General features: G+C 44.4%; 1 protein-coding gene across 1 annotated transcript in view; it reads left to right on the top strand.

Moving 5' to 3' along the window:
• The window catches only part of T265_10758 (hypothetical protein), a gene marked incomplete at both ends in the record, with an annotated part of 37,414 nt that extends 24,469 nt beyond the window's left edge, over positions 1-12,945 (top strand). The window contains 2 exons of the mRNA XM_009177224.1: positions 1,140-1,510; positions 12,865-12,945. Of these exons, the coding sequence (XP_009175488.1) occupies positions 1,140-1,510; positions 12,865-12,945 (452 nt within the window). The remainder of the gene's footprint in view (positions 1-1,139; positions 1,511-12,864) is intronic.
• Between the last annotated feature and the right edge of the window lie 3,789 nt (positions 12,946-16,734).

Raw genomic sequence — 16,734 nt, 5'->3', positions numbered from 1 at the left:
ACAATATTGGAGGAATCGCAGCACATTCAGTTGTAGAACATCATAAACGAGAGATTCAGTTGGGTCTCTCGTGAAAACCAAATTGCTGTACAGGTAAATTGAAAATCGGTAGATTAGTTTCTGGGCAACCTTCCGCCTGTGACACAAAAGCTTCGCCAGGTCAACTGATACAAGTTTAGACTTCAAGCCAGACGGGCAACTGATTAACGCTTACTCGCTGGTACAGACTATCAAAATCGGTGAGCTGTACTCAAGAGGAATGCTCAACTCAAATGGTGTGAACCATGAAGAGCCAGACCCTAAAACCCAAGCCAAAGTATTTGGATCTATCTCTCCCAGTTCCTCAGCGTATTCACCTATGGAAACTGAGGAAAAAACAATGATTGAGCATGCTGTCAATAAACTGTTGTTTTTATTGGTTCTGTGTCTGCGCTAAAATTCAACCCCCCTTTTGTAACCTTGTCATTTGATCTGAAGAAACACTACCTGACAGTAAATCTACCGACTGTTTTTCAAACTTCTCTGAAAAATAGGTTTTTGATTGGATCCGATCGTTTTCCCGTTGATTAAAGTCTCCGTCTTTTTGTTGAAATAGTCTCGTCTTGAATAAAAATCTCACGCGGTCATCTTGAGGTCCGAACTGTGGGCATTAGGTCAAGCAGTGCCAAACGTTGTATCAGACTGTGCTTTTCGACAAATGCATGGTCGTACATATTGATTCTAAGTTTTGCGTAACGACCGAACCCATACCACCCATGAATCACGGTCTGCTGGACCTCACAACTCAAAAACCCTGGCTGATGCTGGAATCTTTTGGACTGACTTTCGCTTAACTGGCGCCAGCATAAAATAAGTCGTACGTGTGCGTTCATTTGTTTGAGAAATAAGTGTGTATGAATGCATTAATTAACGATTTGGGACATTGGTTCGGCGCCCCAAGTATTCAGTCTGCCCCCTACATTCGCATCTTGTGTGTCCAAGGGAAGACGGAAACTGGTCAGACGCAAGTTATTGCCAGTGGTTTCGAACTACAAGCAAACAGACTGATGACCAAGCACAGTGAGTATCCTGTCCCTTTTGCGACTGGGTCAAAGGAAATTTATCATGTTCTATTTATTGTTCATTTGTTTGATCAACAGGGGTCGTCGATTGTCGATCGGATAACAACAGCTCGATAGATTCCATCCTATCCAAATGTGGTGATCTGTCAGGTCGCGCGGCCGTACCTCACTCAGCCACCTCTCCGTATATGATGCGGACTGATCCAAGTGATAACAAGACTACGTTCGTCCAACGTTCCGCTTCTCTGGCACGGCAGCGATTTGGGCCCGAGATCAAATCAACCGACACTCGAGAGGAGGGCTCGAGAGGCCAGCGTCGATCTCACTTTGTAACAGGTTCAATTCCATTGACTGGACCAGAGGCGAAGCCCGATTTCAGCCCATTAACACAGACAGTCTACAGAGAAAAGGGCATGTCTATGAAATCAAGCGGTGGTAGGAAGTTTTTGGTAAGTTCATGGGATTCGCCCTCTGCCATTAGCACACACACACACACATTAAGTCTGTGACACACTTCTTTATCAGTAATATTTTTCAAACACAACTTTCGTGATTTCACAGGCAATTGAGCATATTCTCCAATGTCAGAGTGAGAGAAAAACCAGGAGAAAGTCGGAAAGTGATTAAATACGTTGGCTGTTAATCAGATAGCAGTCGATCTCTTCGCCTAGCTTGGCAACTGGCTTCTAAGCGTTTCATAACCATGCAAGAATACATCGTCAGTGCGCGTCTGGGTGTCTACCCTGACAAGGTGACCAATCGTCAACCCAAAATGAATGTTTTTCTTGTCAGTGAGGTCATATTTGTTCATCTAGACGCTTTTTGATGTTCCGCTGTTTCGGAGTTTTTCGTGAACTGTACAGGCTTCCAGGTGGAGAAAACTCGTGTATCCGTTTTAAAATCAGTTATCCAATCAACGTCCGCGTGAACACATCTGGAATTTCTCTTCAAATCAGAACCTTGCATCAGGACAACTTTAGATTTTGTTTGTTAGTCGAGCTGGATGTGCTAACGAATTACCCGCCACTACCCCCAATCCGTTCTAAAAGAGCGCACTGATGATGTCATTTTGATTGGTGATGAAATAATGGTAGCCAAATTGCCCGGCTCAGCGAACAAACCAAAGACCAACATCCTTCTCAGTGGCAGATATTTCAACTTCTACCAAGGCATTGTAAGGTTCATCCCAGGATACTTTGAGTTCCGCACCGAATGGTTTTCCACACTAAACCGGAGCACCCTGGCATGGGAAGAAAACGATCCGATATTTTTCAAAGTGGGTACCAACCACTGTCATATTTACGTATGCATTTCTTCCTGGTCCTCTGCACCTTTCCAATCGCTGAGTTATTTCCAAAACGAGTGATATGACAACTGTTGTGGACCATGGTTTTCCTAATGCCTTCTTAATACCGTGAACCCCAGTCTGGATAGCCGCTCGATAGCCTGATGCGTTTCACCCAATCAGACAGCCAATGAACGTGCGAATCAGCTGATCTATTGAACACTGACGCGTACGACCTTGTCATGTGCAACTGAAAACGGGCTGTTTATGATGTTCAAGTGGACAGTTCTAGGCGGGCCAAAAATGGTACTAAAATAGAACTCATCTGTCAAGGGCAAGTAAAGAACAACCAATCAAATCTGTCTCAAAGAAAACGGTTATTCCATGTGTCTCATGTATCTATTTGAGTTCCAGCAACTGAGCAATATTCGGGGCCTTCTGCGATATGGATTATAGCTTGCAAGTAAAGTCAGTTTATGCAACTCAGTACCGTTTTACTCAAGTTGTTTTAGCGGGAAACGTGAGGCCACTTGCAGAAAGCAGAATCCTGGTAACCAGTAAGCGGATAATCATGAGACGATTGCGTCGAGAGTTGGTAATATGGTAGAACTAGACCAAAGAATTCATCCACACTGGCTCAAAGGATGCCCCGTTACAGAGCAAAGCACGGGTGGACTAAGAGCCTGTAGGGAGAATCTTACCCTCCGAGTAGCTAGGCCCTGAATCACAGAGACTTGTGCCAAGCATATGAGGATGAACATTTCTGAGTCCTTGGATGGCCCGAGATGTGGACAGGATAGTGATTCAGGAAAGAGATCCAAAGTTGATCTGACTTGCCGCCAAGAAAATCTCAGCGCGTTCGCTTTGCTTTTAACCTCAGTGCTGTTTAAGTCATCTCTGAAAGATTCGGCCTTCTTATCACACACACTGGGGACTTTGATTTGCGGTCGAAGCATAAACATACATTTTGATGACATCTGTTCACAAACCAATCGATGACTGGCAGCTAGCTGAGCGTAAGTCACTTGCTGACGAGATCACAAAGACAAACCTATCAATAATCGAATTTGGGACTTTCCCAAGGAAGGACTCTTCAAGAGGGGCGTTTGACTAAATCTTGATTGGCAAGAAGATCTGTTTGGGCCTCTCTTCAAAGCAGTCTGTCTTTGAGAGACCCCGCTTTCATAAGTGATGTAACTACATCACGAAAGCTGCTCTCTTTTTTGTTTCTACCTGTTTACCATATTATGGTTGACCCATGTGAACAAAAATACCGACTCCACTAATATCACGCTACTGACAAGCTCTGAAGATCTCCGAATAAACTGTAAACAAACTGAGATTCGTAAATCAGTAATTTAGTGTGAACGAGAAATTCAATCGAATTCCAAGTGAAACTTTCGTTTATCGTATTCCTCAACTAAAAATGCGCTGCATAAAGTATTTCAGTTGGTATGCTATTCCATATATCACTGTACATTTCCCCGAAGGGACACTACTCACAACGTCACTGCAAACTTCTCGACAGCTCACCACCATCTTCGTCCTTCTTGGGGCTCATCAAGTAGGTGAAGTTGCCGAGTTTCCCTCAACGTTATGTTCTAGCTGGACCCGAATTGGAAGCAATTCGTGAAGTACATTCACTTGCGCACCGGTCTGGTTCCAACAAGAGACTTATGCAAATTCCAGCTGAATCTCTCGTCTACGATATTCTTCAACTGAATGCCATGCATAAAGACTGTACAGTACGATATTCGAGATATCCCAGTACACTGTCTGGTCATATGGTTGCTGAGACCCTTTTGACAGTCCCCATTCGGTTTTGCCCTTCTTTGGGCTTAACAACTGGAAAACTTGCAAATGAGTGTTTTGCCGTATGCGTGCAATTCGGTGTTCAAGTAGAACATGACGTTGACGGAAACTTGGAGGTTACATCTAGCTGAAACCGATGGTGGGCTGTCGAAAGTCCCCATCAATCTTGGTGCTTGCTCAGGAGTTGGTCGCAGATTGTATGAAGATTAGTCTTGGACATCATGAACTGAATCGGCTGGTTTAGGCGGGCGCGTTGATTTCCAGTGTCTCTCGGATTATTTGTTCCTGTACAAATTCAGCCCAGAACTGTCAGGATACAGAAAAGGCGGTGTTTACTTAAAGATGACAACATGCTCCACTTAACTTTCTGCAATGTAACGAACGAACAGATTTTTACCAGAATTTTCCACCCCATTGGAGATGTACAGAGCCCAAATGCGAACCGAACGGTAGACTGCGACAAATCAACAGCACCAAAGCTTTGGAAAAGCAATGATTGATGTGTTTGCTTGATCATATTCGATTAGGTGGGGCATGTAGAAACAGCACGGTCACCTAGGTGCATTAGACCCCCCTCCTCACCTCCCACCCGTACAGACACATCTATCTATCATTTTGCCACAGCAACCGCACTCACTTGACTGTCGCGGACACACTTTCCTACGTGCGAACACGCACAGTAAACCGCCGTTTGTTTGTGTTGACTCACCTGGGCTGGAAAGCGAGCGATTCTGGCTGAGTGAGTCATCTGCTTTTCGGTGACATCAAATGCTCTCCCGCTCGTTTGACTCGGCTTGACTTCCCGTTTAGTCGTGTCTTGTTGAAACGACTTTTCGTGACATTGCGAGATCATTAAACTGAGACACTTCATTCCTCCTTGTTTACCTGGCTGGACGGTGAGGGTGACGAGCCTGAAAACTCCCAAGGCCACTAAGTAATTTTTCAGTTTCTTATCACTCTCGTTTTGAACAGTCGTCCTCCTGTCCTGGCGCAATTATTCATGTGAATCCACACCAAAGGGAAGCACTGGACTCGAGTTTCGCTCTTGTTAGAGCTCATCAGCAATGCATACGCAATGGCCGTGCCGGGATTTGAACTCCGGACACCTGACATGCGAGGCGAACGTGTTACCACTATTCCACCAGCGCACGTTGGACGCATCTGAATTCTCATGTCTGAACCGGTGAACGTGTTCTCACTTGAGCGATGTGTCAGGTGTCAGGTGTCCGGAGTTCAAACTCCGGCACGGCCATTGGATATGCACTGCTGATGAGCTCTAACAAGAGCGAAACTCGAGTCCAGTGCTTCCCCACCTTTGGTGTGGGTTCACATAAATAATAGCGCCAGGACAGGAGGACGACTGTTCAAAACGAGAGTGATGTGAAACTGAACAATACACCTCCCGCAAAACCCATCACATGCAGCACTAAATAATTATTGTTGTGTATATATGTGTTTTGTCTCCCGCCAAGGTGATCTACAAAACAGCACGTGTTTGTCATTTTACCGGTTGTACAAGGTTGCCGGGAAAACAAAGTAGCAAGGTCGTTCCTACGGACCATAGTATCTTCAGCCAAGTTATGTTTTGTGAACCACTGAACTACTGAAGAAAAAAGCACATATCTTTGTAATGTACTACTCATAAGGTTGCTGAAAAAAAGCACATGTTTAATCATCCATCACTTTGACGTCTGGAATTCCTCACGTTTTATCTGTCCCTACTGGTAATCCCTGCTCCACTTTTGTGTTTGGTGCGTGTGTATGAACTGACGTTTGTTTGTCTCTACAACTTGACTCACTTGACCTTGAGGTCATCCAGCCATCTTGTGGCCGATCCTATCCAGGTGTGACTGCCTTTTTGCTCATTTCGTTCGGACCGTTTGTTATGGACGATTTGTCTGTTGTCGAGAATTGTATATTTTGTGAATTAATGTCTTGCGTTAATGGTGCCATATGGAAATCCAGGTCTGACTTTGCTTTGCCTTTCCGGAGGTTCTGGTATCACGTGTTAAACACGTAAAGGTCACAAGTATCGAAGAGAGAGAGAGTAGACTGAGTGGGGGTGGAACGAAGAAGGTCTTCGCTGCGAAGTTATTTAGCGGACAGGAAGCAGAACTCCCATATGCATCTTGTTTACAAAGACTGAATATCCGCCTTCTTCTCGACCGCGTATTCCTGAACTTGACTATCACTCAGGTGTAAACGAATGCCACAAAACACTTCCACAAATTCCGTAATAAATCTCACTTTTCAATGGACCCGAAGCGGGTTTGCGGGAAAACCACATACTACTCGCGTGTTCCATCAGTAGTGTCCAACGTTACGAAGTGGCAAGGTGGAATGCAGATGTTGGCTGTTTAAAAATATTTACGGCCTCACTGAGCTTGTATCGCAGATCTACATTGAAGAATGATCATTCGAGTGTGTGGAGACTGGAAAACTTAGGAAATAGAACTACGGTACACTTTGGATATCCATAAATTTCAGGTAGGAGTTTAGTTACACGTAAGGAAAATGAGAAAAAATGAGTGCCAATGGCTGAACTTGACCTTGCGCGCATTAGCGAAGAAGGGACCGAGGTAGAGCCTGGTTTAATCCCTCTCACCATCTGCACGAAACATCCAACCTCTCGTCTCTTCCACAACATGGATGCCTACTGCGTTGTAGTGCCTGCATCCTCTTGAGTGTTACGGGTGGAGATCACTCAATGATACGACCAGCTCCAACAAGGATGTAGCTCGAAGCTAACGCATACCCATCGTTTCGTTCGGACAATCGGGAATGCAACCACACTACGGGTGCAGCTGAGCATCATGGTGAATCATACAAACGGAACGCTCAAGAGACATCCGGGTTCAAAGCTTTACACCCTCGGCTTAGTCACTTAGAAACTCAGAGGTATTCGCCCTGTTCCCAGCGCAGTGTCAGCATGTACGTACGTTAAATTCCCGGACTTACCATGACGTCAGTGCAGCGCCTATTGTACACAAATACCTGCACCGATTTTTCGACTAATCTATCCAACCAATTTGGCCATACGAAGATAAAACTGTTCAACGAAGCGAATCTTGTTTGGGTTACTAAAAATGCATCGCAAATTGGGATCCCCTCGTCATCCCACAACACCTTACTGAACATTGACCTCACAACTAATTTTCAATGTCTGATAGCCAGAACTTTCGAAATAAAATCCACCACATCATTCTGTCGTGACCAACAACATCCAGAGATGTCTCAAGTGGTCAGAGCGCGAAGTTACTGACCGGAAGGTCCGTGGTTCGAACCCGACCTCTGCCCCTCCACTTCTCCGGGTCTAGGCTTGGGCAACCTGACAGTATCCCAACCGTCGTACTTCCTTCGTGCGGCATGGTAGCTAGGCACCGAGAGGGTGCTACAGCTGAAGGACTTACATCCACACTCCAGCCTGCGTAGACGCGCCAATTTTTCCCAGTCCCTTTTCATGGTACTGAGCGATACAATCCAAAACGTCTCTATCATTCTGCGAAGTTGGCAAGTTCGAAGGGGTTTCAAGCTGAATCGGGTCCCCTGGTTGTGCGGAGCGTCCTGGATCGGGAGCGGAAATTCCAGAGATTCAACTATCATGAAACTGTTGCTTTCCGAGACGTTTCGAGAAACTTCCGTCAATCGAGTTATCTCAAAAGCGTGAGAAGATTGTAGAAAAGTACTGTGCAGTGAGGCATTCAACAACCATCAGCAAAAGGTATGTGGGTGATAAAGGAACACGCGGAATTCCGTGCGATCGTTTAACATTTTACCACAGATTTAACTTGGGTTGCTCTGTGACACGTGTTTTGATGTATGTGTCCTGCATGAAGATGTCTACTGTCTGACAGACGCTGATTTTTGTGGTAGTCGCATCCCCACCAAATTCACATAAAATGTTGCTTCTCAGATCATTCGTCAAAATCGCTACATCCTCGTATAAACACACTCAAAATAATCGATAACAGTCGACAAGAAGACACCTAGACCACTGAGGTATTCTGTTCTACATATCCAGGCTTGCTGAACCTCTGGAGTCAGTGATGCAGTTCATATGCTGAATTTCATCCCTTTTGACGTTATTATGTGAAAAAGTTATCGTTTTCGAAAGCCTGTTGGAAAAGTCTTGGGAGGCTGTCTGAATACCCATCAGGGAGATAACCCTGAATGGTCCATTTGGCAACGATGACAGTATCATGAGGTGGATCGGTCTGCAACCCAAAACGTGAACAATAAGACTTTGGCCTTCTGGAAACTGTGTGCTTGTTTTCTTCACTTTCACACAAAGATATACTACTTATGCCTACTACTGAAAACCCTCCCCCTACCATCTTTCTTATTGGTACTTTACCTCTCAGTGATCTCTCTCTCTCTCGGACTTTGTCATGGGTGACCACCAGTGAGCAGATTGAGTGCGTTTGAGTTTCAAACAGCTTGAAGTGTTCATACGTGTGATGCAAGCTAATCAAGATGATACGAAGACGACCTCAAATCTTGGTAGACGAGGTGAAATCCAGGGCTCTTAGTTGCTGGGTCTCCAGAGGAGCAGCTCACATGTGGAATTAGTTGAATGGCCTAAGAGTACCTTGCAGACTTTTCATCCGTGTTAGAATGGAACCTCTTCTGGAATCCGTAAGATGCACCAACTGATGGTTCCTAACAAGAGGGAGCGGTATTTTAGACGCAATGGGCCCAGTTCACAGAAAGCCCACTCCCTTTTTAGGTATGAGGCATGTAAAGCGAAAAATCCGGTACAATGGCCCCATATATTATTGTATCTCCTATAACTATGGTTAAAATGGATAAAGCTGGATCTCTACAGGGTGTCTCATAATAGGCACAAAAAATAATACCCATGTTAAAACTTTAACATTAATTTAAACATTTATAATTTTTTATATAAACATATCTCCATTATGGAGGTTTACTGTGAATAAACTAATATTACAAAAGTTGTTGAAAAAAGCCACCCCTTTCTTCTATAACAAGTTGGAGGCGGTATGAGATTTGAGACACAGCATGTTTTACTTCTTCAAGCGTCACTTCTGCACATTCCTCTTCAATTCTTGCTTTTAACTCCATTAAGGTGGCGTCTCATAATACGGTGCACGCTGGCGCGGGGAATGCCGGTCAACTGAGACACCTGAGTTATTGACGAAGATGCCATGGTCCTCCGGGACTGAAGTTGATCAACGGCATTTGGTATGATAGGTGCTGTTTCATCACTCAGAGACTTTCTCCCTTTGCCAGCAAAATCTAATACAGATCCAGTGGACTCAAATTTCGCAATCAAGCGTGTAATAGTCGACACCGTGAAAGGATCTTTGATGAGACCATGTTTAGTTTTGTAACCACGAAGTGCAGTGGTGGCGCTTTCATCAAGGGAATAATAGAGTTTCACAATCTCGGTGCACGTACTGACATCCATCGTAAACAGAAAAAAATGCTTATACTTGCAAACAAAATCTCCTCTATGTGACTACTAATAATGAAATATTTTGTTACCTTTTCTTTAATTGGCCACGTTTGCTTACCCAATCAAGTTTTGCATCTATTATGAGACAACCTGTAGTACGCATATACTTTGATTGGAACTCAACAGCTGTTTGACGACAGGCTTCGTCACGCAGCAACTTCGTCCGGATTATCTCATGTAAAGCTGTCAGCCTACGCAATCCATTTCCTAGCAACGTCCAAGATGAACTCATTGAGCAATCAATAGCATATGTCCACTTTCTCAACCTGGGAATGAGAGCACATGAGTTCTGCCACCCGGTCTATTCCTGCCCTTTATTTGTAACGCGCCAAAATCTCACGTGGGATTGTCTGCGCAGGTTAACCGGTTGTTCTGTTGACAGCGGAGGTCGATGAGAGAGTCAGCCCGGACTCATTATTGTATGGCTAGCCAGAATAAAGTTGCAATCTGTTAATGCTTGCAAACGGTTAACTCACAATACGCTTCTTTACCCCTCTCCAAAACTCACCCGGTACAACCAACAGCAATTGCTTAGAACAGTTGACGATTACCGTAACACAAGAGAGTGACGCCTGTGGTAGGTCTCAGCCACCAGGTTTGTACGTCTGTCGTGCATTACGACAGATGCGATCAATTTTCTCTTAACAAGGCTGGAGAAACTCGACGGTGAATTCTCGCATATGGTCCCAATACTATGGAGTGTGCGTGCGCTTCCTGGCTGAGCCTATAGACAAATAGACATGCACTCATTTTTCTTACTTCTAAAAAAGGAAATTCACCTGGAGAGCTCCACTATCAGACACCACCTGGTGCATCTTGTTTCAGAAGAAGCCACTTTCGCTTTCATCCACAGTAGTATCTCTTGGGATATTTCTCAGTTTGATGCTACTAACTTCTCGGTCTAATACAGTGTACATAATGAACAATAAAAAGCTTGAATTAGAGGGGTCAGCTAAAAGGAACCCGAATGCTCCTGTTTGGAGGTTGTGTGATTTTAGGTTCACATATTCAGTATGCTCATGACAAGCTAACAGGTGATGTGACGAGATGTCAATTGTACGAGCTTGTGATTGATGTTCATGGAGTGCATTCATCTTATTTAAATTCTAAACTCTACCTCCAGCCCTCTCACATCTACCCAAAAGAATAGTGCTTCTGACATTGGCACACAGAAGTGATAAACAGGTCTCCGTTGCCCAGTTTCCGTATATGCTCTAGCCACCTGTATGCACCTTTCCGAGGATGTCTTGTTCTATCCTCAATTAGAATCACATCGTGTCCTCTTGTTAGTGGACACTACTTTTAAGAAAGTTGGAAACTCTTCAACAGTCCATAGTGGTCTGTCTGCAATCTGATTGGTTGTTTGTAGTGTGAAGAGATTTCACCTTGTAAGCCGAATAGCTCAGAAGCATTGTACAACTGTCTTGTTCTTACTTGGAGCTATTAGCGGATCCCACGAAGGTCCAGTAGGGGTCTCCAACCGACGACTTCCCGACTGGCAGTTTGCCACGATCGGTTGATCAGCAATGTGAGTAACTCGCACTTAGACAGAGTATACTGCCGCTCATGCTTCAATCCACATCACGTGGTCGCAGGTGTTGACCGTCTCCTCTGATTGGTCCTTTAGTGATTTGTGTTACCTTGTGGTCTGGATCGATCAGGTATAACGAAATAAGACCACACAGCAAGCGCCCCAATCAGCTACGAGAAAACCTCACTCTTAGAGAAATCACATCCTTTCAATAAAACGTGATCGCGTGCAAGGAAAGCGGGAGGACACGCTTGAACGCACCCAGATTAGTGAACAAACGTTTGTAGGCAGACAAAGTCGCTCTCCCCTAGGGTCTGGTCTAATCTGTGCAGTTGCCTCAGAAAGATACATTTACATCAGAAGTTCATGTCCATCTGGTTGACTTAATCTCAAGGTCATTCGGACAACTGAAAGAGGTAAGCTACTGGAAACCGTCTGCAGCGACTTCACCTCAACGTATTGAGGTGAGTTTTAGTGCGCTTTTTGAGTGGACTGCTAGCCTCCTAGTTCAGGAAAAAACAGGCGTACGGTAGCACTTGATGTTGTTGCTGGGTGAGCAACAACAACTGGGTGAGCATAAAAAGTTTATGGGTGAAGGTCGCAACTGTCTCCTTGGTCAAACTAAAAAGCCATCATTTGCACACCAGTTTGATTTTAAAAAGAAACTCAAGTGAATTCCATCTGAATCTCTCGTTTACGGTAATTTTCAACAGAATGTGTTGTACAAACGCCACCTCGCACTTTATGATATTACGACATAATTTCCTGAAAGGCACTACTCACAAGTTTGTTGTCGAAGGGGGTGAGATGGACCAAGTGGTTACAGCGCGAATTTACTGATCGTAAGGTCCGTGGTTCGAACCCGACCTCTGCCACTCTACTTCCTCTGTCTAGGCTTGGGCGACCTGACAGTATCCCAGCCCTCGTGCCTCATTCGTGTGGCATGGCAGCTAAGCACCAAAAGGATGCTAAAGCTGGACGATTTTTTTCTGTCGAAGAGTTCTCAGCAACTTCAAAAGTAGCTTGATTTAGGAAGAAGTCATCTAATCAGTTATCAGTATTGATCTGCAAAGTCCAATCATCGATGAATCAATCCGTAAACTTACTGCTAATAAAACATTAAAATTTTAGGAGCTTTTTGAAGAAACACACTGCTCATCAACTTGATTTTCAAAGAGGGCATTGTGCGACTTTAAAGTAACTGTCATTTTTGTTTTTTTTCTCCGAAACAGTGAATTTTCTCCCAAGCAAAGGGGCTATTCCCTGTTGGGAGGTAGGTTAACAACATTACTCATCATCTACTTACTCACTACTTATAAGTGACCGTCTAGCTTCACAGACACTGGTTGCACTGTTCACTCTCCTCAGGACTGGTCGTCTTACTTCCAAACAACGGATAAAACGGTTAAGCCTTGTTCGTAATCCTTCTAGGGGTAAGGCTCTCGCAGTTTTTTATGCGTGTGCCGAAGTAAACCAAAGCAAATAATGTGACGTCGTGATAAAATGTTTTGTGCGACTATCCACTATAAACTTCGAGCCCCGACCCAAAGAGTTCGCCCATTTTGAGAGACAATACAATTGAAATTCGCCCTAATGGGCTGGCCGCTGAAGGTCACATCCCAGGAAAGCAACTCTTTCCAAATGCAATTTACCAGTCACTGTTTCATACTGTTCCGTTGTCTCCATTTTTCAACAGAACTTTTTCCAACGTGGCTTCCACGCAAAACGACCGAAATCCGCTACGAAAGTGGAACAGCGGAAGTTCTCAAACGAGTGAGTAGTTGTCCTCACTTCCTGAGACCCTCGTTCTTTCTTACTTTAGTCCGATAGATTTTGTTTTAGTACCGTTTGCTAGGAAGGACACACACACATACAGAGAGAGAGAGAGAGACGAGGAGTGACGCAAATGTTTAGAAGCCCGCCTGAGGAACTACTAACTTTAGTCCCAGGCGTATAAACAATAGCAAAAACACGAGCTGCATCACATGCTTGTGGGCATTGATTCATGACGAACGTTTATGATTTTTTTGAATGAAGCGCGCCAGGTTCACCCTTCCGAACGAGATGCACGCATAGCTTTATGTCACCGATGGTTGTAGCTGCACTCAGAGAACTTCCAGCCACTCACCTTTTATTGAGTACAATCTGAGCGTTGCTTCCACGCAGTCGACTTGGCTTGAGAATGGTCACTGAGAATATGGGGTAAGCATATGTCCGATATGGCTACTCGTCATTTCAAGCATATACAAGGGACCGTTTCCTTCAGTTATTGCGGTTCTCGATAAATTGCCTAACCTAGCTACTCTCTAATCAACTTGTCTGTAGAATAACTGTCTAGAGTGATCGATGAAGCTAGATTGCCATCAGTTGCTTTGTGTTTGCTCAGGTAATCTGGTACGTGCTACTCTGTGTCTCTCAAGCACCTGCTCAGGTCTCCGCAGACAAACTTGTTTATTATTAATGATTCAGAAGGAAACGCGCCGACATTGCCGCCCCATTGCAAAAGTAACGTTGTGCATGTCTTTGCTACAATTTTGAGGGTGAACAAGGACTAACCGTCTAACAATTGCGTTGATACATTCCTATTCGAATTCGTCCTGAACACTTTGATTTATGAGTTTCTCGTTCTACTCCACTGATGAAACGTTCCCAAAAGGGGAGCGAAATACATGCTAGAGGTGAATAATCCTCAGAGCTAATTTGATTAAGTATGGCTAGTTAGCAACTGTCTGAGTTGGAATAATGAAACAGTGAATGAATCTGGGTGTTTCGAACGTTTTAGGGGCCGGATCTTCTCGCCTCTTTTTCTGAACTGAATAGTTCAGCTGTTTAGTAGTTCTGCATTACCTTTTGCAGAGATGATATGCTTGGCGGTTGACGTTATCCTAAAATCTCTAGAGGAGTTTTCTCTCTCTTTGTGGAATGACTTTTGTTAGCGTTCGACACACTCCCTCATTTGTCGTTATTCCTAGGTAAATTGAAGGTTTAACCTCGCTGCATGTGATTGGACATGCACTATAGATTACGACAATAAATAAATTATAAAAATGGGAAGTTATCACATCAAGTGCCTGTTCTGCAGTTCACCCGGGGGTAGTGTCAACAAAATGCACATCTGTTTTTTGCTGATTCACCTTGCATTCGCGGATAGCACAAGGCTCGGCAAAATTATCGACCGTAGGGTTTACTGTGTTGAACGCAATGTCAGATGCGGTCGCTGGATGGATGCTTGCTCACCTGGAACCCAGCTGAATGCCTCGCTTATGTCTATACTTCCATACATGCATCGCGATAAATCGATAATACCCTGTCAACAAAAACACGAGGCTGCCTGGTGCTTCAAAACATCATAATGAACGAGAGATTAAGTTGGGTTCCAGGTGAGCGTCCCTCAAAAACAAATTTGTCTGCAAATGAGTGAACTTCACTAATTTCGTGCAATTTAGGTTCAAGTAGAACATAAGTTTGACGGAAACTCGGGGACTGCGCTTACCTGGTAAGCCCCAAGAAGGGCGAAACCGGTCGTGGGTTGTCGATGTGTTTTCAGCAACCATATAAGTAGTCCACACTAAGCTTTCCCTACCATTTATAGAAACCGTCCCCATAAGCTGTTAGAATTATGAACACTGTCTTTTTGAAAGAATTTTTTAAAGCATGTCTCGGGAATCCGAACTTCAGCAACAGACAGCTTGGAAGCCAGTCGAGAACCGTGACAGTTCTGACATGTATGTGTGGACATTCCCGCTACCGGAGTTGACAGACCGTCGGCTGATTGATGTGACAGTGCGTTAGAATAGGTTTTCACATTTCTGAACCCGCCAATAATCGTTTGGAAGGCAACTAACGCAGGTATATAAAATAACTCTGGTAATAGGATTTCTGGTCCTATAGAGACCGTCGGTTCTCACTCCACCCTGTGTTGGATTTTCACCAGGACCGGTTTTAGGTGAAAAGAAATGTTGGTATTTTAAAGCTGTAACTAGAACCGGTATTGGTTATGACATCAAGATCCAACAAGGAGTAAGGCGGAACAGCAGTCGTGCCTTACAAAAGTTGACGACGACACTGTGGCATTCCAGAAGAGCAACACTGTATGCACATTGTTGGCGCCGTTGAAGGATCGCTGCCCACCTGGTACGACTGAAGACTATGTGTACAAAGTAAAAAAGGAACGAGTGCACCAAGGTCAAATAGTGGTCAAACAGCCGGGGAGTTGCACACCACAATCGGTGAGCATAAACGGTGCATAAACAGATCACCCAGACAGGTATATGAATATGAGGCGACAGTTAAAGACTCTGTAACGGCAAGGCATGTAAGGCGTGGATGTTTTCAGACCAGGATTGCGATTCACAACACAGCGACTGGTGACCGAGGCGGTGGAAATCGCAAAGCTTTCCGGTACATATGGAATAGGGAGGATGTAACTGACAAGCGTGGGTGAGGGGCGGTTGTAGAAACTCCTCCGACCCATCAATTCAAGATTTTGGCAACCACACTAGCCGTCAAGAGCCGTTAATTGACACTCAACGATGATCCAGTGTGATAATTTGAAGAGAACTTGCTGATTGGTTCCCAGTCTACCTTAGAATCTGGCTAGCTTGGTGAACAAATCGTCGCAGCACTCAGCCCCACAAAGACCATCGAAATCTACCAGTGGCAACCGCGGTTAATCATCCATTGATAAGCACCCTGAAGTAAGATTAAGGAAGAAGAACCGATTGGAACTAATTTGAAACTCCTCCAACCCATCAATTAGAGATTTCGGCAACCACGCTAGTCGACAAGAGCCGTTAATTGACACTTAACACTGATCTAGTGTGAAGAGGACTTTCTGATTGGTTCTGATTGGTGCCTTAAAACCTGTCCAACTTAGTGACCTGTTCACTTGGCCTGACAAAGATTCTGTGTCAAAAGCGAAACGTTGTCCAAACAAAAAAAACTACCGATTGTTTACCAAGCTCTTCTGAAACGATAGATGACTTCTATTTCGGTGTACGAGGTCTTTTCTGAGGATAACAAAGACAGTCTGTGAGTGAATGTATATTATCAAATGAATAGCATTCATGATGGATTTGTCAACCAACAAAGATTACGTTGCTGGAGGCCCACGCAAGGTTGATACAACGTAACCGATCCCAGACAGTTCCACCTACTCGTCCCTGCTGCCCATGTAGATCAGTTGGAACGTTATCGACATTTTTAGCGACAGAGTCAACTACCGAGTATCTCCACCAAATAATTGTTCAACACTGAAGTATCGGACTGTGGCGTTTCTGGGAATTCTGTGATTGGAAAAAGGAAGTAGAGGACATCAGTTTGTGAACTGCACTCGTTTGCAAGCTGATTTTGTTTTAATGAAGATCTGTACGTAGGACATTCAGTTGAGCAAAACCGTTGGTCTATAAGAGCCTTTCAGCACTGAGCTACCATGCCACCTGAAGGAAGCACGGTGGCTGGGAAACTGTCATGTTGTTCTAGACGAGACCAACCGAGATACTGACCATCATCATCATCATCATCATCATCATCAGCATCATCATCATCATCATCATCATCATCATCA

This window comes from Opisthorchis viverrini (genome assembly GCF_000715545.1).
Source record: "Opisthorchis viverrini unplaced genomic scaffold opera_v5_406, whole genome shotgun sequence".
In the NCBI taxonomy this organism is placed as follows: Eukaryota; Metazoa; Platyhelminthes; class Trematoda; order Opisthorchiida; family Opisthorchiidae; genus Opisthorchis; species Opisthorchis viverrini.
The sequence above is the reverse complement of the archived record's forward strand: the minus strand, read 5'-3'. Positions and strand labels throughout refer to the sequence as shown.